Genomic DNA, 25,822 nt, shown 5'->3' on the forward strand with positions numbered 1-25,822 from the left:
AGGTGGCACCGGGTGCGGCCGGGTGGGGGGGCTAGGGGGGGACCGCTGCCTGACCACCGTAAGGCTCGAGATGCAAATGAGGGGTCACAGCCCTCGGGTGGGAAGTGGGGTGTCGGCGTCCAGGCACGCTCGTCCTCCCTGGCGCGAGGTCCCTGTCCCCCAGCCCCCGCCTTCTGTGGGCAGGCCCAGGCGGGATCCAGTTTCCCCCGCCAGGCAGTGGGGCACCCGGAGGGGGCGGGAGGTCCGCGTGGCCTCTCCCTTCCCTCGGGTTCGTCCCGCGGGCTGGGGGAGCCGGGGAGAAGGGCAAGAGTTGAGCGGGGCAGGAATTTATGAGCCCGGAGCGCAGGCCGTCGCGGGTGGGGGTGGGGCGGGGCTCCCTCTGCCATAACAATATTTAATTTTTTTTTTTAAAGGCAGCTACAAAGCCATGATTAAGCTCGGGGCCCTAAAACAAGCCCATAAAATCGAAAAATATTTATCTGGAAGGGTGGCAAGTCCAATAAAAGTTTTATGAATGTTTTACAACTGCCCTGTCAGGAAGCTGGCCTCGCACTCACCTCCCGCCTGTGGGAAGCCAACACACACACACACACACACACACACATACACACACACACGTGAACACACACTCACACGCCCCTGCACACATGTATGCACGCACAGAAGCATGTGCTCACACTTGCACACATGCACATACCCGACTCTAGACATGTACCCGCACCCGCACGCACTGGCCCCTCACGCAGGCACCTGCAGTGGTGGGGGGGCATGGGGCCCTGCACCCTGCACCCTGCACCCCTGCAGCCTCCTCGGGCCCCGTGCGGGGTCTGCGCCTGCTTGGCGACGCCCCCTGGTGTCTCTGTGTTGGCGTTGCCAGCAGCCCCCCATCTTCCCCGGAGAATGCCCGTAGGCTCTCGAGGTCTGGGAGCTCAAGGAACCTTCTGGATGGCCCTGCGGTCCATCACTTCTGCAGCCCAGATGGCTCCCCTGGGACCACGGATGGCCAGTGGACCCCAGTACTCCATCCAGGAGGGTCTGAGAGAGAGAGAGAGAGAGAGAGAGAGAGAGAGAGAGAGAGAGAGAGAGAGAGAGAGAGAGAGAGAGAGAGAGAGAGGCAGAGAGAGAGAGAGAGAGAGAGAGAGGGGGACTCGAGGGCCTCGAGCAACTCTCCCATGTGTCCTGGGGGCCGGGGTTGAAGCTGGCGCCCGCCCGCGGCCTCCCGGGCCCCTCAGCACAGACCCTCCGCCACACTCTTGCCGCCGCCGCCCCAGTTAAGCCCAGCTCGATCACCCCGTATGAGCAACACTGCTTCCTTGCAGGCACTCGGGTGCCCCTGGGCCCCGGGAGGGCGGGCAGGGGGCTACGCCTCTCCCCAGGCCCCACAGCCTGAGCTAAGGGGGGGTCCGTCCCCCCAAGACCCTCACTGGCTGCTAAGGCTCAGGCCAAGCGGGAGGCTGCGCCATCTCGCATCAGGGTCCAGGCCCCTAGGACAGCCGCTGCCCAGCGACCTGGCCCAGGGCCAGTCTGTGGCCCTGCCCGGCCAGCTGGCAACACTGTTCCCGGGGCCAACCCGCGGGCCCAGACCCCAGGGGAGCGGGAAGGGGACGGGCAGAGCGGAGTCCCATGTCTTTCCCTGCACCCAGCCCTCCCCGCCAAGCACAAGCCAGTGGGGGTGGGGGTGGGGGGCTTGCTGCTCTGAGCCCGTCGGGGGCCTCCCTCAGAGGCAGGAAGCCTCGGGCTGAGGCTGGGCAGGGGGGAGGCCTCGGGAGCAGCAGGGACAGACGCACAGCCTGGGGAACGCCCGTCACCCCCGGCGAGCACAGCCCTGCTGGACCCTGGAGACGCCCCGAGGGCCCCCCGCCTCCTGCCCGGAGACCACGAGGTCTGGCGGGGCTGCCACGGCAGGTCCACAGCCCCGGACTCAGCACGGCGAGGCCCAAGTGTGTGAAACACCACACACGCACAGCTGTCCACACCGTGGGGCCTGGCGCACGAAGGGGGTGCGGGGACACACTGTCGGCCAGGCCCCGACTGCCGGCCCGATGCCATGTCCACGGGTGGGGGGGCCTTATGGGGCTCCTGCTTCCGCCATGATTTATGGGTCCCACACGGGCCGTCAGTGCTCAGCAGGGCTTGCTCCCCACCACGCTCGGGGGCCTGAGCCCGGACTCGCACCCAAGGCTCACGTGACCCTTCCGAGGGCTCCCGGGGACCCGCTCTTTCCCGGGCTGTGAGGGAGCGGGCGGGGAGAGAAGGGGCCGAGACGGTCAGCTCACGTGCACCTGTGCGCACCGGGTTCAGGCCGGCCCGCTGCTTCCTGCGGCCGCGGTGTTCTGGGGATCAAACACGCTTATTTCTCTTTTGTGGGAGCAGACCCCGAGGTCCAAAGGAGAAAAGGGCACGGGGCCGGGGCGTGAGAGTCAAGAGCATGGGCAGAGTCTGTGTGCGTGCATGCGTGTGTGCGTGTGTGTGCATGTGTATGTGCGTGTGTGTGCATGTGTATGTGCGTGCATGCATGTGCGTGCACGTGTGTGCGCGTGTGTGTATGTGTGTGCATGTGTGTGCATGCATGCATGTGTGCGTGTGTGTGTACATGCACGCATACATGTGTCTGTATGCATGCATGTGTGTGCGTGTGTGCGTGTATGTGTGCATGTGTACATGTATGCGTGCCTGGGCCTGGCTGCTGGACCCACGGGAGAACCCACCTCAGTGGGCACCACCCGAGTTGACTGGTCAGGCTGGGCCTTTGTGTCCACTAGCCCCTCGGCCACCCCCACACATCCACACAACCAGGCCTGAGACACACCAGGGGCTGCCCTGGGGGCCACTGACCGTCGGGGCGTGCAGTGTGGACGGCGGCCAGGTCACACCCCAAATTGGGGCTGTGGGGGTGGCTCCGAGAGCAACTGCTGAGACCCTGCAGGGCGCCCTTCCTGGGCCTCAGTTTCCCTCCTGCTCAGGGACCTCCCAGCGAGCAGGTCCCACCCAGGCCTGCGTTGGCCGCCAAGATCACCCCCGTTCCCGGGGTCCCTGGCAGCGGCCCGCAGGGGTGACCTGGGCCCAGGGCAAAGTCCTGGCAGATGTTTCCTGTCCCCTGCGCGGTGTTTGTGCTAATTGCAGATATTTTTTAACGTATTGTGTTACTCCATCCATCTCGGTAAACGACCCGTCTTGTAAAAGTCTTTTAATGATGTTATTTTTTCTGACCTATCTTCATCATCTACAATTATTTATAATATCATTGTCTTTGTTTCAAACCCGGGGTATAAACATTGTTGTAACAGTTCTTCGATGGGGTTCATATAATTTTTACAATTGCTTTGAAAAGCTTCGATGGCCGGGGCTCAGGGCTGCGCGGGAAGGCACTTGTCCGTCCGGGTGGCACCCACGGGGGGCATCCCTCTGTCCCTCCGTCCCTCCCCGGAGGCCGGGCCGGCCCGCGTGTGCGCGTGCGTGTGTGTGGTGGGGGGAGCCGGGCGCGGCTGGATTAGGTTTCAGCGCTGCCCTCCCTACAGACACCAGGGCAAGCCCTGCAAAGGCACCGTCAGAGGGAGACGCCAGTGAGAAGACGGATGGTTTGTTTTCATTTTTATAGGGATTTTCTGAAACCTCAACTTTCACCTCCTGCCTCCGTTCGAGTCTATTCTCCTGATCGAGCCACTTTCCCATCTCCGGGCCGGCGGGCCTGCTGGGTGGGACGGATCCCAGCTGATGCCCAGAACGGGGGCCCAGTGTGTGTGTGTGTGTATGTGTGTGTGTGCGCGCGCGCGCGCGTGTGTGTGTGCGGTGTGTGTGTGCGTGTGGTGTGTGTGGTGTGTGCGTGTGTGGTGTGTGTGTGCGTGTGTGTGTGTGTGGTGTGTCTGTGTGTGTGCTCGCGTGTGTGGTGTGTGTGTGCGTGTGTGTGTGTGTGGTGTGTCTGTGTGTGTGCTCGCGTGTGTGTGTGTGTGTGCTCCTTGGAGACATGTCCCGGTGGCGGGGCTGCCCAGGACATCCACTGAGTCTGCCCCCAGCCCTGTCCTCCTCCTCCAGCACCCTCAGACCCCAGCTCCTCTGCCCAAACAGCCTCAGTGGCCCCCTGAAGCCGGCGTGAGCCCCCGCTGGCCTCCCACGCGGCCTCCCACCAGCTCCCTCTGGCTCCTGCTGACCGGACCCTCGGGCCCTGCCCCCAGGGACCACGCGCCAGCTGAGTCTAGCCCAAGGGAGCCTCTTCCCCCAGGCTCCGAGAGCAGCCCCCCGCACTGCAGCTGCCCCCAGCCCCACACACTGCCCTCCGCTCAGGGCAAGGATGAGTCTGCCGGGAGCCCGGCGAGTGCCAGACGGGAGCACCCCTGGGTGCCGTGGAGCACAGCTGCAGAGGAACCTCCGCCTTTGGGCAACAGTCCCACCTCCGGGCGCCTGGGCCAGGACCCGAGACCCCACCCAGCCCACCGCCAAGTGCAGCAGCTGTCCATGGGCCGGGGCTGCCTGCAGGCACCGCCAGGACCTTCCCAGGTCCCGCCCCCAGCGCCCAGGGACACCCCACGGGCAGGCCTCAGGGAGGAAGCGGACAGGGGCTGGCCACGCCCTGAGTGGAGCCCCAGGGCCCCAGGGAGCCACCGGGGAAGTGCCCTTCCTAGGCAGGCCCCAACTGGCCCCCACTGCGGCTGGGGGAGCGTCTGGGTCTCTGGGCCTCCTGGGCGGTGGCCGTGGGCTGTGCTGGCCCCTCGAGGGGCCACGTGCCAGTCCCGAGAGAAGTGGTTTCTCTGCGGTCCGAGGCACACATAGGCATGTACGCGCACATGTGCAGACACTACGAGTGACGTATATGTGACATGTGTGTGCATGTACTGGGATGTGCGTCTACGTGTGCATGTGTCTATGTGTGGGGTGTAGTTATGCACATGTATGCGCACACACACACACGTGAGGCATGTGTGTGTTCTCGGGTGTTCGCATGCACCTGGGTGCACACACTGCAAGAGGCTGCTGGGGTCCTACTAAGCACCCATGGTGCGTCGGACCGTCCTCCTCGTCACTGCCCAGCCCAGTGCCAGGCGCTGAGAGCCTGTCTAGACAGGACAGATGGCCAGGGGGGAGGCGGGCTCCCTCCTGGTACCCCGGGGCTCCCTGGTGGCCCCCGCATCGCCCGGCCCGAGAAGCACCCCCAGGCCCGACACCTCCGAACTCTGAGGTGCCCCAGGGGGCCGGGTGTGGCTGAGAGCCCCCGGGGCAGCTGCGTGGTGCTGCCCACGGCTCCTCACCCCCAGGTATCTAGCAAGTTCCACGGGTGTGCCACTGAACAAGGTTTGCCCCAAAACCACCCCTGAACCCACGACCCACCGAGCTGCAGCAGGGATTCCACCCGGGCCGAGGTCTGTGCGGGGCCCGGCGGGAGCGGGCACCACCTCTCGTCCTTCCCACGGGGCCCTCTGTGCCCAGCAGCCCCCGACTGAGAGGGCACCGCCACTGCCCCCAGCTGCCGGGGTCCCACCAGGGAGAGCTTCCTCTGGGGTCCTCCCTACCCCTGGGAGGGGACCTGGTCATCTGCCCGACTGTAGTGGGGGCGGGTCTGGTTGGAGGAGAGGGCAAGTGATGGACAGATGGACACAAAGGCTTCGGGGGCATGGAGGCTCCTCCCACCAGGAGCCCTGCTGTACCCCAAGGGGCAGGGGTGGGGCCCCCGGGATCAGCCCCAGGCCAGGCCCAGGCCTGAGCGTGAAGGAGCTGTCGGCGCCTCATCCTGGGGTGACAGGCCTGAGAGTGGAGACAGGGCTGAGGAACCGGGGGGTAAGCCTTCACCTCGGTTCTGCACAGCACCGTGACCACCCACGAAGACGCCCCCTCTCTTCAGGGGCAGCACCTGCGACTGTGATTCTCCCGCTCCTTGGAGGGTCCTCCCTCAGTGCCACTGGTCTCCTCCCTCAGTGCCCCGCGCCAACTCCCTCAGTGAGCGGGCCTCCTCCCTCAGTGAGCGGGCCTCCTCCCTCAGTTCCCCGAGCCTCCTCCCTCAGTGCCGTGGGTCTCCTCCCTCAGTGCCCCGTGCCTCCCCCCTCAGTGCAGCGGGGCCCTCTCTGCTGGGCACAGGGCAGCGGGCCAGGGCGCAGAGCAGTGGTCACTCCCAGCAGCAGCGGCTGTGGCCCCCTCTGCAGGCTGGGACGACCCTCGTGCCGCCCTGGCTCACCTCCCAGCTGTGAGTGGGGCAGGGGGAGCACTGCAGGCCGCAGCCCAAGTCCCTGGCGCCGGCCGGCCCCACAGCCCTGTGGACTTGGCCCTGCCCCTAGGGCCACCCCTGAGGCTGGGCAGGGGGCCGGGCTGTCCCCTCCAGGCCGCTCTCAATGGCGATGAGATGTGCCCCCCCCCCATCTCTGGCCCTGCAGACCCCCGGGGTGGGGGAGAGGCAGGACCCAGGGCCTGCCGCTCGCAGGGCCTGGGGCTCCAGGGGGCTCTGCTCATGGGACCCCGTGGGCTGTTGGCCCCAAGGGAGGGGCAGAACGTCCCCCTGGCCCTCCCTGACTGTGGACAGGGCCTCGGGACCTAACTCCTGCTCTGCAACGTCAGCACTGGGGGTAAGTGAGTGGGCAACCGCCTGCCAGGATGGGGGTCGGGCGGGTGGGGGCTGGGCCGCCCCCGATCCACCCCCACAGCCAGTGTGGGCCTCTCCCGAGCCCTGGTTCTGTTCCTGCTGCCACCCCCCGCCCCTGGGCGGGCCAGAACCAGGCAGAGAGGATCACGGGACCCCCGTTCCAGGGGCATCCCCTCCCCCACGACTCCTCGCCCTGCGGGCCTGGGGCGCCGGGACTCTCCTGACACCTGCTGCTGGGCTGAGTCCCTGGGGACAGGAGGGCACGCGGACGCGGGGAGGGGGGCACACGGTCCTTCTTCCTGGCCCCACCGCGGAGAGATGGAGGCAGTGAAATGGGTCTCGAGCAGAAGCAGCTCAGGGGCCACAGAGATGCCGAGACACTGGCAGGAGGAAGCGCCTCACCGGCCTCATCCCCAGCAACAGGTCGGTGGTCCCTTCCAGGGGTCCCCTGCAGACTCCGCCCCTTCCCATAGTCCTGCCCGCCCAGACCCCGCCCCTCCCGTAGTCCTGCTGCCCAGACCCCGCCCCTTCCCGTAGTCCCGCCCCTTCCATAGGCTTGCCCCTTCCATACTCCGCCCCCTCAGCGACCCCGCCCTCCCAGGCCCCGCCCCTCCCAGGTCCCCGCCCCTCCCGTGAGCCACGCCCCTTCCCATAGGTCCTGCCCCTTCCATGCCCCTTCCCATGGACTCACCCCTTCGCCGGCCCCTCCCTGCTGGCTTACAAAGGTCATTCTCAGAAACGGGCAGTTTGAGGCCCCTCCTCCCGGGCCCCTGACTTCTGGGCAGGTCCCTGATCTCACTCCCGACAGTATCTTACAGGGAGGCCATGGGCCGAGTGTCCGGCCCTGGTGTCCACAGCCGTGCCTGCTTATCACCCTCAAGGCCACCCCAGTTTCTCCACAACTCAAGCCAGGGGGTGGCCCTGGCGGCGTGGCCTGTCAGTTCAGCGGCAGGTTTGCATCAGAACATCAGACAGACGGACAGACGGACGGACGCAGGTCCCACTGGTCGGGGGCCACAGTCCCACAGGGTGACAACGGACCCACCACGGATCGCTCCCTAGGTCAGAGGGTGCCCACCACCTGCTGCCCCTGGCCGCCCGTCCGTCCCACACTGCGGGCCTGCGTGGGGGGTGAGCAGCTCCAGCTGCACGGCCGGGGCCGGGGGTCGGTGCCCGCCTGCGCCCGCAGTCACCGCCCACGAGCCTCGGCGCCCCGCGCAGCCCCCCGGCCTGGCCCTTCGCCTGGCAGCAGCCTCGGCCCCAGCAGACTCCGTGGAGGCGGGCGGGGAGGCCGCTGCACAAACAGGAAACGGCCCCACGGAGCAGGCCGGGCTGACCCGGGAGGAATGCGGGCTCCCGTCTCCACTCCCACCCTCCCGGGCCCCCCGACCCACCCCTGCTCACGTCCGGTCCGCTCTGGGGACACCCCACTTTTGAGCCTGGCCCAGGCGAGAGCTGGGGGTCCGAGGATGGGGGCATGGCCCCGTCTACCCCCGGGAGGGCCAGGGCGACACCCTCCCCACGTCGGCCATGCCAGCGAGGCCCCGAGCAGCTGGCGAGAGGGGTGGGAGCTTGGGGTGCTGCCCCCAGAGCCTGGTGCCCTTCATCCTGAGGGCACCCCTGGGAGCCACACAGCGGCCAGTCAGCCTGGAGCCCAGGGCCCAGTGTGGGGCGGGCTGGGGGCGGGGCCCAGTGTGGGCCGGGCGGGGGCGGGGCCCAGTGTGGGCCAGGAGGGGGCGGGGCCCAGTGTGGGGCGGGCTGGGGGCGGGGCCCAGTGTGGGCCGGGCGGGGGCGGGGCCCAGTGTGGGGCGGGCTGGGGGCGGGGCCCAGTGTGGGCCGGGCTGGGGGGGCAGGGCCCAGTGTGGGCCAGCTGGGGGGCGGGGCCCAGTGTGTGTCCGGTTGGGGGCGGGGCCCTGCAGCTCCAGGAGCAGGTGGTGGTGGCTTCGCTGACCAGCTGGACGCCCGGACACCACCTGCCTGCGTGTGGCTCCATGGCCGTGCCCAGGTTCCCAGACACAGCCTCACCCCGAGCCCCGTGGCCGTGCCCAGCCTAGGACCAGGGCGTCAGCCATGTGAGTTCTCCACCCGGCCTTGACCCTGGGACCCGGATTCTCTAACATGCAGACGCCCCGGCCCTCCCTCCCACACGCAGGTGCGAGGCAGAGCCCCCCACCCCAGAGAGCCCCCACCAGCCCTCGGAGGGCACCCAGAGGCGCTGGGCACCCCGCCACTCACCGGGGATGTGGACCTTGAACTTGCCGCTCTGGCCGAAGGCGCTGTCGATGACGCCCTGCTCCCCCGAGGACAGCTGCACCCGGAGCCCCGCGAAGAGCTGGATGTTGGTCTCCTTCTTGAACAGCGAGCGGCCGATGACGCTGTGGTCGTCCATCGCCTGGCACGGCGGCCGCCGGAGAGAGAAGGGTCAGCGCAGAGCCCCGGGTGGCCTCCCCACCCCCAGCACCCCCCACTGGGCTGCCAGGCACACACCGGGAACCGCGTGCCCGACACACGGATCCACACGCCCGGGGCCCGGGTGACAGCAGTGGGAGGCGGGGTCCCTGCCGACGCGGGGCCTCTGCCCTCGGCAGCGACTGGAGCTCCCGTGGCCGGCGGCCACCCGCTGCCGATGAAAGGCCCGCAGCCTCGTCCTGCAGCCTCCGGACACCCCACCACCACCACCGTGCTGCAGCCCAGGGCACCCTCCCCACGCCCCTGGCATCGCCCCCAGCCTCACGGCCTCTGCTGGGCTCCCCGACTCCCTCCCTCCCTCCGCCAGGGGTCCAGACGGCCTAGGGCCAGCCCTTGTGCCTCCGGGAATCGGGCTTCCTGCCGCTGGCCGCCTGACCCTGTGGAGGCCCGGGCTGTGTGAGGGGCCACATGAGCAACAGGCACAGCCCTGATTTCATGGCGCCCTGTGTTCATCTAGAACCTTCTCCCAGGGCCTGAGCATGGGAGCACTGAAGTGGGACTGCCCGAGGCTTCCCGTGACTCGAGCTCCCCTCTGGGGACCCCCTCCCCTTCCATGCCTGCCCAGCTCCTCTCCAGGGCTGTGCCAAGAGGGTGTGGGGTCTCGGGTGAAAGGACAAGGCGGGGGGCAGTGTGCACGCTCGCCCTCTCCCCAGGATTCCGGACAGTTTTCATCTCGAATGTGGGGTTCGCCCAGAGCTGCGGGAGAGCGTGGGGAGGCGACCTCCTGCCCCCCAGGCCTGTGCGCTTTCCGGGAGCGGAGAACGTGGGCGCCGGCACGTGCCAGCCGGCCAGTGCCAGGGGCTCCCCTGCCCGGCTGGGGCCCCCAGGAGTCCCCCGTGGGCCGGGCTGCCCTCAGCCTCGGGCACCTCTCGCTTGTCCCCGAGACACCAAGGTTTGGCCGGGGCTGCAGATGGATTGTTTTGCAAAGCAGAAACTGTCTCATTTACCCTAAAACCCTTTTTGGAAAAACATATCCTCTTCTGCTTGATTCATAGCACCAGATAAAAGGTGCTCGCATCCCCCCTCTCCCGGTGATGGATGATCCGGATACAAATAACGATAAGAATAATCATTTCCACTTGCTCGGCCCCTTATAATTCACGAGGCTCGTTCCCACACACGAGCGCCTCTTCGTCCGTCCTTCAGGACTCGGCTCCCAGCACTGCTCCCCCGAGGCTGGACCTGCCAGTGAGACAGGCTGCGCGCTCCCTCCCCGGCTCTGCCTGGTTGGTGGGCACCCGGCACCCCCTACTCCCACGGGGATGGGACGGGGGGCGGGGAGGCAGTGCCTCGGCCCTGCAGCCTGAATGCTGAGCGCAGCCCTGGCCACTTTCCCCTGTGGTGAGGCTCCCGGGACCCCACGCCCCCCACCAGCTTGGGCTGCAGGTGGAGCCTGTCCCCAGCCCGGCCACGGGCCTCATCCTAGGCCCAGCTGGCACAGGTCAGTGGGGGGGGGGAGACCCAGCAGTGATGTTCCAGGCAGGCGGCTCACGACCCCTGGGCCCGAGGACACTTGGTCCACCTTTCAGCACCTCCACCTGTGGGAGGGAGAGGCACCTCTCGGCCCACGGTGATAGAGCCACGGCCACTCAGACCCACTCAGCACACAGACACTCAGACCACGGTAATGGAGCCACGGACACTGAGACCACGGTCACTCGGACCACGGTAACAGGGCCACGGACACTCAGATCATGGTAATGGAGCCTCGGCCAATCAGATCTCAGTAATGAGCCACCGACATCAGCCCGTGGTGCCAGAACCACGGCCACTCTGGCCAGGCTCACGGAGCTGGCGTTCTGGGGCGCCCGCCAGGTGCCCTTGTCTGCAGGCGTCTTCCTCTCCGCCTGGCAGAGGGCGCGCTGAGGGTTCTCCGAGCCACGCGCGGCGTCGCCCAGGGCCACGGGGGCAGCCCTCCCAGGCTGCGTGGGCCCGGCCTGGGGCGGGAGAGGCAGCAGCGTTGCCGGCTCAGGGCAGAGACACTCAGGAACCCTCCGCCCCCAGCAGCTGCGCCGAGAACTCGCAGAGGTACAGTCCTCGCACCCCCAACAGCGCCCCCCAACCGTTACGGGCGCGAGGACCCGGCCCGGACAGCTGAGGACAACCCGATGCGACTGCAGCCGGGGCCAGCTCCCGGGTTACGGCCGGCACCACCGAGGCCCGGGGGACGCAGGGTGGGTAGGGGCGGGGCCCGGCGCGTGGCCCTCGAGGCCTCGCACCAGCAGCTGCCCCAGTGCCCACAGCTCATGCCACGGTTCTCCCTGCCGCGGCCCCGCCCGTGCGCCGGGCCCCCAGCTCGCAGACGCATGTTCTGGCCGTCTCAGACCCGTCTGCGGCTGCTGGAACTTCCCTCTGCCCCCAGGCCTGCCGCTGTGCACGGCACGGGTCCCTGCGCGTCACCAGGGAGGGTGGCGGATACGGGAGCGGCAGGCGCGTGCACGGCCCACAGAAGGCGCCACGGGCCAGCAAGCCTGTCCACCGCCCCAGCTCTCTGCAGGTCCCTTGGTCACTCCGTGTGGTGCCGTAAGGTCACAGTGTGGGTCCTGATGCTGGGCCCGGCTGCCCCACCAAACGGGGGGTGCCGCCAACACAGCCAGAACACGGTTAGTCCCAGCAAAGACATTATGTGATGTTGACCGACAGGTGAGACCAGGGATGGGGCTGGCAGGAACCGGCAGCTCCTGGGGGTGAAAGTCAGTCGCTTGAGTGTGCGCGGGGGACTGGAGCGGCAGCCCAGCGGGTAGGGCGTTTGCCTTGCACGCGGCCGACCCTGGGTTTGATCCCATCCGGTCCCCTGAGCCAGGAGTAATTCCTGAGCGCATGAACCAGGAGTAACCCCTGTGCATCGTCGGGTATGACCCAAAAAGAAAAAAAAAGTGTGCACGGGTGGGGGTACAGTGCCCTGGGTGGGGGGCGTGTCCCCCTGTCCAGGCCCAGCTCCCGGCACGCCCGGGTCCCGGACTCTAAACGAGCCTCCCTCCGCCCGGCCCCTCCTTCCACAGGGTTATAAAGCAGCAACTTTCAAAAGCGAAACGCCCCGCGCTCCCCGGGCCGGTCCCGCGGCAGAGGCAGACTAATTTGATTAACTTCAGGGGAACTTCAAACAGCGCCAGGGTGCGCGGGGCAGACGGCAGCGACCCCGGAGCGGGTTTAAGTGCTACATAAACAGAGGCCGGGGCCGGCGGCGAGGGCCGGAGCTCTGTTTACGTTCTCATCTGACCGAGTGTCAGCACGGGGCTGGCCCCGTGATCCCGCGGGTGCCGCTGACCGGGGGAGGCGTCCCCAGGCCGGGTCTGACCCCAGTGGGGCTGGGGGCTGCCCTCCCTGGAGGCGGTGGGGGTCTCCCCGCGCCAGCGGGGATTTTCCAGAGAGGGGTGTCAGGTCACTCCTGGGCTCCGGGCGGGAAGCCTGGCCCCTGGCACTGCGAGGCACAGACGCTCGCCCGCTACTCCCGTGCCTTCGGTCCACGCTGGGTTGGACAGGGAGGGTGGGACCCAGCGTGGTCCTGGGGACGACAAGGGGGGACCCCCGGCCCCCGGCCCTCACCATCGGGATCCTGTAGACTGCTGAGATCCTTCTCAAACCCGGGTGCTCCTGGGTCCGAGGGCAGCTGGTGGCACCACCGGGTCTGAGCAAGGCGTCCACCGGGCAAATGCCCTGGACTCCTGCCAGCTCTGGCGCCCAGCGAGTTGAAGTGACTCGCCCCGGGCCCACCGTGGCTGAGTGAGGTCGCGGGGCTCAGTCTCCCCCCACCCCCCGCAGGGCCCTCAGGGCGAGCAGGGACGGACAGCCGCCACCGCGTCCTGTCCAAGGGGTGCCCAGGCAGGCCTGCAATTCCAGCCCAGGGGTCCTGGGCAGCCCCCTCTGCCAGAACCTCTCGAACCCCTGGGAATGCCGACCCCCAAGCGTGGGAGGAAAGACAGTCTTGCTTGCGGGATTCTAACTGACTGTAGCCAGTACAGGCCTCCAGGCCAGGAAAACTGAGGTCCGCTGGGGGCCAAGGGCGACTGAGCAAGATGACCAAGCAACGGGGAGTGGGTGTGAGGGAAGGGGGTAGAGGGGAGTTGAGCGAGAAGTCTGGTGCAGTGGCAGCTGCTCTGTGCTGACAAGGGGTGAGCAAAACACCTGCTCCCTGCAGCCTCCCTTAGCTGCTGCAGGGCTGGGCTGGGCCTTTCTGGGCAGCTCCGGGGGGCCAGAGGGGGCCTTCGCACTGGGGGGGCGCGGGGGGACTGGACACCAGCACCCCTGCTCAGGTCTGCTCCCGCCAAGGGCTCACTCCTAGGACAGCCCTGCAGATGGCCCCAAGTGGACGGTCCCCTGCAGGGCCGAGGGCTGAGCTCCCGAGGGCACGTCATGACGTCAACCCAGAGCACGTCACGGCGCTCAGGCCTGGCTCCCGGGGGGGACCGCTGGGGACCGTCTGAAGTGACTCTTCCAGGTCAGCCGGGGGACAGGAAGCAGGGAAGGGCAGCGGCGCGGTGGGCCTGGGGCCGGCTCGTGGGCAGCAGGAGGGCAGGGAGGGAGGAGAGGGTGAGGGGAGGAGGATGGCAGAGGGGAGGGAGGATGGTGCAGGGAGAGCGAGGGGCGGGGGGGTGGGGTGGTCTCGGTCCAGTGTCAGACACAGGCCAGACCGGGCCAGACCGGGGGGTCGGCAGGGACACAGGCAGCCGGGTGCTCAGAGCACTTGGCAGTTCAGACGCTTCCACCCGGCCCAGGGGCCAGCGGCGGGGCCGGGGGGAGGCACGGAGTCGCCTGGATCCTGGGAGGGCCCCGGACGTCGGGGCCACCACCCGGGGACGGCGGCTTCGGGAATCACTCGTGTCTGCAGGAGGGAAGTCCCCCCGGCAGCGGCTCCTTCTCCTCCCCGGTGTCCGGCCTCATGGCACCTGGACAGGCCACACCCTCTTGGAACCCCGTGAGATGACACAGGAGGCCTCTCCGGGGGGCGCAGGCTGGTCCCCTCACCTCCCCGCCCTGCACCCCCCTCCCCGCCCCGCAGGGCCCAGGAAGGCCTGAGCCCTCCGTTCACACTCGGAGCAGGGAGACTTGGGGAAGCCCAGGGGAGTGACCGAGGGCAGGCCAGGCTCTGGGCACACCAAGACTGCCCCTGCCCGTGGCCACCCCCAGGGGAGCTGGGCGCTGTGTCCTCCAATGCGCTGGTCCCGTGGTCTCCCTCGCTGTGTCCCCCCGTGCCGAGGAGGGTCACGAGGCCGACCCCAAGGGCGGAGAGGACGGGGTGGGGGCCCGCTCTGCGGAGCGCGTGCTGCACGCCAGGCCCCGCGTGTGTGGCCCCTGGCCTGGGCCCCCCGTGGACCGGCCTCGCCGGGGCCTCCCCTCCCCCAGCAGGCCACGCCTCACGCAGGCAGGAAGCCGTTCCCCGGAGGCCTGGGCTCGGGCCCTGCCGGGACACGGGGCCCTCTGGCCTTCTTGGGGGGCCTGGGCGCCCCCCGGCCTTCACCCTGCTGCGCGGGAGAAGGTGTAGTCACCGCACAGCCTCCCGGGCACCCGCTGCCCGCTGCCCTGGGCACAGTGGACAGGCCATCAGCAGTGGAGCCGGGGGGGCAGCACGGCGTGGCTTTCCGAGCCGGCCAGCGCGCCTGGTGGCGTCTACCTGTTCACACTCGGGCGCCCGGCCCCGAGGCCTTCCCCGATGGCGCCAGTGGGCGCCAGACCCGGGTCGCCTGGCACACCCGGGCCTTTCCCCACCGTGCGGAGGGAGTGTCAGGCGCTGGCCAGCAGCCCGGCGGGGAGGCCGGACATGCGAGACGGGGCCGAGCTGGGTGCGGGTGTCGGGGGGTCCCCAACTGGGCCTTTCACAGGGCATCCCAGGAGGGGGGTCGTGGACGGCGCCCACTGCCCTAGGGAGGTGCTGGGGGCCCAGAGTTGCCGGAGGTCTCGGCCCCTTCCCTCCTCAGCCCTGTCCCCCCGCAGCCACCCTGGGACCAGCCTTCCCGGTGGCGGGTCAGCCGGGCCCGTGGAGGTGTGAGGCCTGCGGGAGGGAGTGGACAGGGACAGCTCTGCGGGCAGGAGGGATCCAGGCAGGGCCCAGACGGCTGCTGGGGCTGGGGGGGGGGATGACAAATGCAGGAGGGGCCCTAGCCCCAGGGCACGCGGGCACCAGCACTGAGACCCCTGTCCCACTGGTGACAGCCAAGGAGTGGTGACACCCAGGCACGGCCGGGAACCAACGGGGTGCCCTCTGCGGGGCAGGCTGCCTGGGTTCCCGTCCGTCTGTCTGGAGCCCAGTGGCGAGCAGAGGCCAGCCTCCATCCACCCGGCCCCCGAGTGCCCAGAGCTCCGGGGTTCTGACCGTCTGGTGCGAGTGGGGGTGCCCCGGGCTCGGGGTACGCTCACTCCTGCCCCCAGGCCGGGCTGTGCCTCCCTTTGCTTCCTCCACCTTCTGGCTGGCGCGCGGCTGGGCCCCGAGGCGGCTCGGGGACAGGCACGTGACCCGTTCCGCGGTGCACGGCTCTGCCATCTGCACGGGACCGGGAGGAGGCCCACGGCCGACCCTCAGCGTGTCTGGGGCGCGGCTCCCGTCCGACCCCTGGACGCTGCACTGGGAGCCCCCAGTGTCCAGTTCCTCCCACCGGCACGCTGGGCCCCCTGCACCCGGTGTCCCCCCACGCCCATTTGCCTCAACTTCACAGGCTTCGTCTATTGAGCCAGTGGGCGCAGACGCTGGGCTGTGCCCTCCCACTCCCACCCTGCACTGGGGGCCGCTGGGGGCTGGGCCGCAGCCCACACCGGGCAGTTGGGCTGCTGACCACAGAGTCAGGTCAAGGCACCCCTCCTTGGGCCCGCTCCAGGTGCTGGTCACGGCCAACACCCGCCGAGTGGCCGGACTCCTGGTCACCAGCTTCCGGTGGGGGCTTCTGTTCGGCCAGAGGACGCACGTGCCAGGGGTGGGGCAGGGGGCTCCAGCCCACCCACCCTCGAATGGTGAGGGTCCTGACCTCGGCCCCCTCCCCTCCCCCCTGCGCCCCCTCTCCCCAGGGAACCCACCTCGGGGGTTGGCAGGCCCGCGGCTGCAGATGTGAACAGAGCCCGCGGGCCCGGCCTCTGGGAGGGCGTCTGCGGGGGAGGGCAGGAGGGGGCAGGAGTGGGGGCAGGGGTGAAGCCTATGCCTGGCAGGGGGGCTCGCTCCCCCGCCCCACGTGTGTGAGGCCCAGGAGTCACCCCCTGAGCCCCATCAGCAGGGGCCCCGCCCACCCCCTGCCCCCAGGACGGCAACTCGGGCTCCGCACAGGAGCTGGTCCCCGGGGGCGTGCACCCGGCCTGGGGTGGACGAGCCCCCAGGCCGGCCCCACCGCTCGGGAGAGTGGGGGCAGGCCACCCCGCTTTTCCCGAGTCGCCCTGGCCGCCTGGGCCCCGACTCGGAAGGAAACAGGCTCCCCCCCCCGCCCCCACCCGCCCCGTGCCACTCTGTCTCGCCCCAACGGTCAGGGTGCTGGACAGGCGGCCAGCCTGCTGGCGCCGGGCTGACTCCGGCCCGCGCAGCCCTCGGGCACAGGCCTGGCGACTTGGCGCTCGGGGCCTCCTGCTCGGGGTCAGAGCCAGGGTCCTCTCACCACGGGTCTGACTCTGAGAGGCGGTCAGGGGGCTGCCTAATTGTTTCTTAAGTTCCCTGCGGGGGGATAACCAGGTTCTAAAGATCCAGAACCCCCCGCCCCACCCCTGCAGCTGTGTGGGAGCGAAGGCCTGGACGGGGAGGGCTGGACTCCCCGGCCCGCCTCAGCCCTTCCTCGCAGGGGCCTCACTCACGGACTCCCCCGGACGCTACCGGTTGGAGTGAGCACACGGGTGGGGGGGGCGTCTAAATGGGGCCGGGGGCCAGAGAGGTAGTACGGGGGGTGGGGCTGCCCGGGGTCCAAGCCCCAGTTTGACCCCTGGCGCCATGTCACTCCCCTGAGCCCCAGCAGGAGGGAGCTCTGAGCATTGCCTAAATGAGAAGCGAAAACACCAACCTAAGGGGGCCCGGGGCAGCCGGGTCTCGCCCCCAATTCGGGCTGGGCCCGAGCCGCGGCAGCCCCCCGCCGAGCAGCCCGCAGACCCACACACGCTGCCCCCGGGAGCGATAAGGCTCCATGATCGATACGTCCCCGGGGACGAGCCGGACGCCAGGACTCGCTCATCCATCAAGCTGACGGGCCACGGGGCACTCGGCCTCCTTCCTCGTCCCTCAGCACCCCCAGGTGGGCACGAGGCTGTGCGGGGCCCTGCAGGGCACCCACGGTCAGCCCCGGAGGCCTCCCCCGACCCCAGCGGCCCGGGCAAGAGCCCAGCTCGGGACAGCCAGTCATGGGTGGGTCCTGAGGGGGCTGGGCCCCGGGCTGGGCACAGGACGGGAGGCGCAGGAAGCGTCTGTCCTGGGACAGGAGACGGCGGGGGGCCGGGAGGACGGTGTTCCCAGGAGAGGTGGGACCTGTCGAAGCAGGGGCAGCGGCGATCCTGCGTCCGGCTCCCGGACCCGGTGTGAGGCATGCGGCCGCCTCACCCCGCAGCCTGCTCAGGGCAGAAGCCCCCACCCTGCACGGCCACAGCACAGCCACGAGCCACGTGCAGGGCCGCAGGGGGTCGAGCCCGGGCCCCTCCTGTCCCCTCCTGTGCAGGCCCAACCCCCCCCAGGGAGAGTGAGGTGGGGACACACCCCCCCTTCCGGGGAGACCCGCAGGAAGCCACACAGACGGGGAAGCTGTGGTGCGTGTGGGTACACGAGCCCCTGCCAGGGGTCACTCCAGCCTCCGTTCCTTCCCCCTGAGACCTTCGGAAGCAGAGAGGAGGGGCCGGAGCACCTACCCTGCACGCAGCCCACCCGGTTCGACCCCCGGCATCCCGTAGGGTGCCCCGCGTCTCGCCAGGAGTGAGTGACCCCCCGAGTGCAGAGCCAGGAGGAATCCCTGAGCATCGCCGAGTGCGGCCCCCCCACCCCCGCCAAGACCATAATAAAGAAAGGCAAAACGGAAGCAGGGGCCAGACGGGTCCCGCCACGGCGGGCGCAGGGCCGGGGATACGTACCCGCTCCACCAGGCCCTGCTTGCTCTTGAGCTTGTACACCTTCAGCTGCGGCAGGAGGCTCTCGGCGTAGCCCCTGTCCGGCAGCCCGTGCAGCAGGACGCCGTGGAAGGCCAGGCGGCACGCGCTGGTGTGGACGTCCACGTCCAGCCGGGAGCCGATCACCAGGCACAGCCGCGGGCACGTCACGGGCTTCTCGAACTCCACGAGGGCCCACTGCTGCTGGGGGCAGCGGCCCTCCGCGGCCGGGGCCTCCCCTCCGTCCGGGCCCGGCTCCCGGCTCAGGTACTGTTCCTGGAAGACGTACTCGCGCGAGAAGTCGAAGGCGTCCAGCAGCGGCTCCCGGTCAAAGTGCTCGGGCTCGGGGCCGAAGAACGTCAGCCGGCCCATGACGGTCTCGTGGCCCACCGTGATGTGGAACTTGGCCTTGGTCTGCAGGGGGCCCCGGAAGTAGGGGATCTTCTCCACGGACACGAGGGCCGCGTGGATGGTGTGCAGGGTCTCGGGGGCGCACACCAGCCCGCGCTCCAGCAGCTTGGGGTCGAACTGGGTGACGCAGATGCCCAGCCGGTCCCCCTGCATGGCCGAGGTCACGGGCGTGTGAAACATCTGCATGGACTTCACCTTCTTCACCACCTGCGCGGGGGGAGATGGAACCCTGGTGAGACAGAGAGGCCTGAATCCGGGGGAGAGGGGCAGGGGGCGGTCACTGGGGCTTCCCCAGGGCCCTGGCTTGGCTCCTGGCCACAGTGCAGGGGGGACGGAGGGGCGGGGCGGCGACTGCCCATGAGCGGAGAAGGCTGAGCCCTGCCCACCCGGGGCTTGGTAACAGGGCCTGCAGACCTCAACACCCCCATTCCTGGGCCCCCGCCTTGGAGCCTCGGGGAGACTGGCGTCCTCCAGGTCACTGCTCCTCCTCCAGGTGGGCCTCCTGCCATCCCGGACACATCCAGGGCCGGAGCTGCATGTGAGGGGCTGCTGGTTCCGGGGGGAGGGGGTGCGGGCTGTTCTCAGAGCACGGACGGCCAGAAACCACCAGATGTGAGCGGGAGGCACAGCACAGCAGGGAGGGCGCTGGCCTTCCACACGGCCCGCGCGGGTTCAATCCTGGCACCCCAGGGTGGTCCCCCAAGACCCCCAGGAGTGCAGAGTCGGGAGTAACCCCTGAGCATCACGGGTTTGGCCCCCAAACAAACCAACAACCTCCCCCGCACCTTGGAGATGTGAAACCGCCCGCAGCCGGTCAGCCTGACCCCGTGTGTGCTGACGGATGGCCCCTGCGCACGCGTGCCCGAGTCTGACCACGTGAGCCAGATGCTGGGGTACGGTACACGGAGGACAAGCTCAGGCCACCTGGCGGGGACCGGGGAGAGAGCCCAGAGCAGGGAGACGCCTGTCAAGTCCCCAGAGGGCGAGTGGGGAAACCCGGAGGCTGCAGGGGGCCACCAGGGTGGGGGGAGGGGGTGGGAGCCATCGGGGGTCTGGGTCCAAGCCGATTGTCACTTTCTAAAGACCACACGGTGCCCTGGATGTGGCAGAGGTGGGGCCCTGCCCGCCGCGGGCCTTCCTGGGCGGCCCTGAGACTCGGGGGGCTGTTCTGAGATCATTCATGTCCGACCCGGGAGGTCAGGGGCCACAGAGAGGGGGACGCTCCGTGTCAAAAGCCACCCGAGAGCGACGTGGGACACCAGCCAGCGGCCCGGGCGCTGCTGGCGCGTCTCTCCGGGGCACCAGACAGCCCCTGGTCACTCCGGGCCTGGCCCCACGGCCGCGCTGCCGGGGCCGCCTTGTGGGGGCTCAGCCACGTGGGCGGCCACACCTTGGTCCGCGCTGTTGTGGGTTCCCTGGAGAATCTCGCCTCCGGGGCTGGCCCCAAAGCCTGGACCCCCACGGCGAGCCCCCATGTTTCTGCCCGTGCTCCCCCAGGCCTCGACGGGGGCGCTGCTCGGCCCCTGCCCCACTGTGGCCCCTCCAACCTTCCTTCCTCCCGCCGTCCCCACCTCGCCAGGTGGCTCCTCCTGGCCTCAGCCCCCAGTGACGCAATTTTCACTGCGGCCCCCCCTAGAACATCCTGGGGGTCACGGGGCTCTTGGGGCTGCCTCGCCCTGACCTTGACTTTGCGACTGTTTCCTGCCCTTTGCCCTGGAGGCTCCTTCTCCTCCTCGGACTGGCGCCCCCGCCCCTCCTGGCCGCTCTGCCCACTGGGCACAGAGCTGCCTGCCCGCCCTGGGCCGCGGAGGGAACGCAGACCTGGGGCCCGTCATCCGTCCCGGTAGCTCCCCACCCAGGGCCGGGAGCCAGGGCTGGCGGGAAGCACCACAGGCCGGTAATGGGGGGGGGGGTGCGTGGCACACGCCAGCTCGCCGAGCGGGCACACACATGGTGAGGCGGTGGGGGGCGCACACAGCAATGCTCAGGGATCGCTCCTGATTCTGTGCTCAAGGGTTGCTTCTGGCTCTGTGCTCAAGGGTCGCGCCTGGCGATACTCGGGGACCATGTGGGGTGCTGGGGACCCAACCCGGGTTGGCTACGTGCAAGGCCGGCACCCAGGCCACTGTGCTCTCAGCCAGCCTGGAAGATTCTGGCCCTGCAGCTCGCCCGGGGCCCTGCCGGGAGCCCACGTCCAGGCAGGCGTCCTGGGGACCCCCGGGGACCCCGATGGGGGGTGAGAACTGCCGGGAAGCGAGAGCCCGCCTCTGAGGGGCGGGCAGTGGGCAGCAGGCGCAGGGCCAGGCCCTTCTTCCCAGGCCGTCACTTCACCGTCCGCCCCGAGGGCACACCTCCTCCGGGCACTGCCCTGGCCGCGAGGCGAGTGCAGACCCTCTCGGCCCCCCGACCGCCCCGCCCAGCCAGCGCCCGCTTTATTCCAGGCGTGTGCTTTCCGTGCGCGGTTCTCAGGACAGCAATAATGAAGACGCCCCGAGGGCACCCAGGAGCGGAGAGACGGAGAGACGCGGAGGGAGAGATGCGGAGAGACGTCCGCGCAGATCAAGATCCTAGGGCGCAGACAGGAAATTGGGAAGCAGACAGAGATGGGGCAGGCGGCGTGTCACGGCCTCCCGGCGGCACAGCCGGCACCGGCTCTCCGAGATGCTCTTGAGGCAGCGCAGGACGCCCACGAGCTCCTCCAGGCGCAGAGCAGGGCGGGACCCGCCGTGCTCCCTCCCGGGACGCTCCGGCGTTCAGTGGCTTCACGGCTCACTGATTAGCTGCCTCCCGGGCACCAGGCTCTGGACCGGACCAGGAGCTCGAGGGGCAGGGCAGGGACTGTCATCCACACACGCAGGACCACGGAGCCCAGGGCAGGGGCAGGAGACAGAGGCCTGAGGGGAACAGTTCTGCCAGCGCGGGCAGGAGGACTTCCCGGCAGAGGCAGCAGGGAGGGTGAGAGCAGCCTGCCAGAGGGCTCCAGAAAAGGGACCGACAGAGCAGGCCTGGCCGTTCATGTGAGGGGCTGAGAGGGCTGAGAGGCCCCGGCAGGGGGGTGTTGAGGCGGGGAAGAGGGTCAGAGGATGAGACATCAGCAGGAGAGGAGCACTTGCTAATGGGCACTTTGAAAGGCAGCTTTGGTGGCAGCTGGAGGAGTTGGGGAGGGAAGAGGGGATGGGAGAGCAGGGAGAGAGCAGGGGGAGTGCTGGGGGAGCACAGGGGGAGAGTGCAGGGGGAGTGCAGAAGGAGTGCTGGGGAGTGCTGGGGAGAGTGCAGGGGGAGCGCAGTGGGAGAGTGCAGGGGGAGTGCAGAAGGAGTGCTGGGGAGAGTGCAGGGGGAGCGCAGTGGGAGAGTGCAGGGGGAGTGCAGGGGGAGTACAGGGGGAGTGCAGGGAGAGTGCAGGGGGAGTACAGGGGGAGCGCAGGGGGAGCGCAGGGGAGTGCAGGGGGATGCCTTTGCCTTGTCCATGGCCGAACCCCAGCCCAATTCTTTTTTTTTTTTTTTTTTGCTTTTTGGGTCACACCCAGCGATGCTCAGGGGTTACTCCTGGCTTTGCACTCAGGAATTGCTCCTGGCAGTGCTTGGGGGACCATATGGGATCCCGGGGATCGAACCCGGGTCGGCCGCGTGCAAGGCAAATGCCCTACCCGCTGTGCTATCGCTCCGGCCCCCCCAGCCCAATTCTTGGCACAGCTTGTGGTCCCCAGAAGCCACCAGGCCTCACCCCGAGCTCTGAGCCAGGGGCGGCCCCCGGAGAGGCTCTCTGGGTTGGGGAGAGGGGCTGAAAGGGCCGAGCATGCGCTGCGCTTCTGACCAGCACCACACACTGTGGCCTCCACACGAGAGTCACTTTGGTGCTCGGTGTGGGGAGTGGATGGGCCGGGCGGGCGAGAGGAGGGTGGGCTGGGACCGTGGGTACCCCACTGGGCCCGTGAGGGGACCTGGGTGAGCGGCTCTGCCCGGCCTCGGGGTTCTGGTCTGGCCGAGGCTCTGCCTGCGCGAGGCCCAACAAGACCATGGAGACAGGGGCTGTGCCGAGGGGCGTCTCGGGCCACCTGAGAGGGGCGGTGCGGGGCGGTGGGGGCGCAGCAGGGCAAGCGGCCTGCGGTGGCCCCCCGAGCGCGAGGAGCGAGGGGCGATGTGGGAGGCTCAGGCTCCTGCCTGCTAAGCAGTTCGGCCCCTCCGAGTCACAAAGGCGTTTCCCAGCATCTGGGTCAGCCATTCTTCAGAGACGCCACGAGGCAGGTCGATGTTTTACATTCAATTTTATGGATGAGGAGGCAGAGGTGTGGGCGTCCCAAGGTCACGCCTGGCGCAGACAGGCCGAGATCCAGGGCCAGGGAGCAGCGGGACCGGACACAGGGCAGAAACCGTGCAGGGGGGCCCAGGGGGCCGGGGGACCCTCGCGTGGCTGCGACCAGGCGGGAACGTGACATGCCCCGGGGAGCCAGAGGCAAGCGGCGGGGAGAGGAGCTGGCCGGGGTGGTGTGGCCACCAGGCCAGGGGCCCCCGGCCCACGGCCAGGCCCAGGGGAGGGACTTGGGGAAGGTGCCCGGGAAGGCGCCTAGACCCTCTGCCCAGCTGCCCCTCCCTCTGGCCAGGCCCGGGCTCGGCAGTGCAGCATGTCCAGCCCAGGGCAGATGTCCAGTTGCCTGCTGACCTCCAGGGGAAGAGACACGGGCGCCATGCACCCCGGGGGGGCCGACCTTCCTTCTAGACCGGCGTGTCTGCAGCCGTGTTCCCCAGCCTCCCGTGCACACGGGGCACGCACAGGCCGGCTCTCAGAGCCAGGGCCGGGGGGGTACCTTGGGGGTCAGGCCTGCGCCCACCCATGTGCCAGCAGACTTTACCACTCCCTGCTCTGGGTTCCAGGCACACAGCGGGTCCTGGGACCCCCTGCATGCACATACACACGCATGCACATACACACGCACACACATGCGTGCACACGTATGCACACATGCACACATGCGAACGTACAGGCATACACACATGCACACACATGCATGCACATGCACGTGCATATACTCACACATGCACACACGCATGCACACGCACAAACACACACACGCACACACACACATGCATGCACACACACACATGGGGCTTTGGTAACATTTCCTCCGTGGGGCCCAAAGTGGGGGCCGACACGCCACCACGCACAGCAAAGGGGCAGCCATGCCAGCGGGGAGGGGTCTCCCCGGGACCCGACAGCCAGCAGCTGCTCAGAGCAGTGGGCATCACCCTGGCCGGGCAGTCTCCGGCGGGCAGGGATGTCAGCGACAATGGCACTGGCCGTAATGAGATTGGGCCGCTATTATTTCCATTTTCCTTCCATTAATGAGCTCGGGAGCTCTTGGCTGTGCCAAAGGCAAGGCCAGCGCCAAGCAACCTCGTCATTACTTAATAAAATGTAAATCGGAGAGGAGAAGAAACACACAAGGTTTGACACTAATAAGCTTACAACAGGATCAGTTACTTCAATTCAAAGAGGTTCAGACCGGAGGGGGGAAAAATGAAATAAGCTTTAAAAGCTCAGTCTAGGTTTGGCTCCATCAGACCTAACCAATTTTGTTTAATAAGGTTTCAATTTGGCGGCCCTGGCCCCCCCCGCCCCCCACTGCTTCTTCGAGCGGAGCTGAGCACAGATAAGGGCCCCCTCCCGCATCTAATACTGCGTTAATCGCATCTCACGCGAAAAGCTGCACTCGGGACTCAGCAGAGGGGCGGCCGGGGCCCGGCGCCGGGGACACTCTGGGACCACCTGCTCGCCGCTCGCCCGGGAGAAGCGAAGGGGCCCTGGGCACCTGGTCACCTGCAGGCCCCGGCTCTCCGCACCCGTCTCCCAGCAGACCACCCGAGTCGCTGACTCCCTCCCTCTGCCCGTCCGTCCGTCCGTCCTTGGGCCTCAGGGTCCCCTGTAGCTGCGGGCCTGTCTGGGAGCCACAGCCAGAGGCGCTCAGGGGCTCCCCTGGTTTGGTGCTCGTGGGGGTCACTCCCAGCAGACCCCGGGGGGCCATACAGTGCGGATGGAACCAGGTCACTGCCACGGCCCGAGCGCAGTCCTGGGCGACCCCTCCCGGCCCTGCAGTACAGGACAATGACCTCCAGGTCAGCGATGGGCCCCGGGTACCACGGAGGGTCCGAGGGGTTCGGGTCACTCGTCGTCTCTGTGGTCACAACTGCCCAGGTTCCCACGGGACAAATCCCTCCCGCCGCATTCCCCAGCAGGTGTGGCCGCACAGCCTCTCACTCCGGGACCCTCCCCTGGGGCTCCCCGGGGGCCACACGGCGCTCGGGCAGGGGGGTGCACCTGCCCACGGCGCGTCCCCACTGCAGGCCGGGCGGCGGCTCACCAGGGCCCTGCCGGCACCGGGGTCACCGGGAGCCCGCCACTTCCAGAGCAAGTGTGTGGTGGGGGGCGGCGAGGATGGACAGAGGCTCCCCCCTTAGCTCCGCCGGGACAGCGGGGGTGGGAGAGACACCGATGCCAGGAACCCTGGAGCTGGCAGCACCCACACACCCAGCCCACCCGGGGGGGTGTGAGTCTGTATGAGTATGTGAGTGTGTGTGTGTGAATGTGAGTGTGCATGTGTGTATGAGTATGTGTTGTGTGAGTGTGTGAGAGAGAATGTAAGTGTGAGTGTAGGTGTGTGTGGGGTGTCTCTGTACAAGTGTTCGTGTGAGTGTGTGAGTAGGAGTGTGTGTATGTGTGCGTGTGTATGAGTGTATGTAGTATATATGAGTGTGTGCATGTATGAGTGGGCAGGAGTGTGTGAATGTACGTGTGCATGAGTGTGTGTGTGTGAATGTGAATATGTATGACTGTGAGTGTAAGCATGTGGTAGGTGTGTATGAATGTATGTATGAGTGTGTGTGGGTATAAGTATGTGGTGTGTGAGTGTGTGTGTGAATGTGAGTATGTATGAATGTGTGTGGGCACGAGTATGTGGTGAGTGTGTGTGAGTGTGTGTGAATGTATGTATGAGTGTGTGTGGGTATGAGTATGTGATGTGTGTGTGTGTGTGTGTGTGTGTGTGTGAGCGTGCGCAAGCACAACAGCCTACCCAGGTGCTGACCAGGGGGATTCACTCTATGCAAAAATTCCACAGGAACCAACAACAGCCCTATTGTCCCCTAGGGAGGGGGCGGAGACGACTCTGCTGAGCCCTGAGAGATGCTACAGGAGAGACCCTCAGCCCCTCAGGCCCTCAGGCCCTCAGCCCCTCAAGGCCCTCAGGCCCTCAGCCCCTCAGCCCCTCAGGCCCTCAGCCCCTCAGCCCCTCAAGGCCCTCAGGCCCTCAGCCCCTCAAAGCCCTCAGCCCCTCAGGCCCTCAGGCCCTC

The 25,822-nt window shown here is 68.1% G+C and overlaps 1 protein-coding gene across 1 annotated transcript in view; it reads right to left on the minus strand.

The window, feature by feature from the left end:
* EEFSEC (eukaryotic elongation factor, selenocysteine-tRNA specific) overlaps positions 1 to 25,822 on the minus strand; it is a 182,258-nt gene that overhangs the window by 11,921 nt on the left and 144,515 nt on the right. The window contains exons 5-6 of the mRNA XM_004603912.2: positions 18,053 to 18,685; positions 8,801 to 8,957 (exon numbers count right to left, since the gene is read on the minus strand). Coding sequence (XP_004603969.2) covers positions 8,801 to 8,957; positions 18,053 to 18,685 — 790 coding nt within the window. The remainder of the gene's footprint in view (positions 1 to 8,800; positions 8,958 to 18,052; positions 18,686 to 25,822) is intronic.

The sequence above is a fragment of the Sorex araneus genome, chromosome 4, assembly GCF_027595985.1.
Source record: "Sorex araneus isolate mSorAra2 chromosome 4, mSorAra2.pri, whole genome shotgun sequence".
Lineage (NCBI taxonomy): Eukaryota > Metazoa > Chordata > Mammalia > Eulipotyphla > Soricidae > Sorex > Sorex araneus.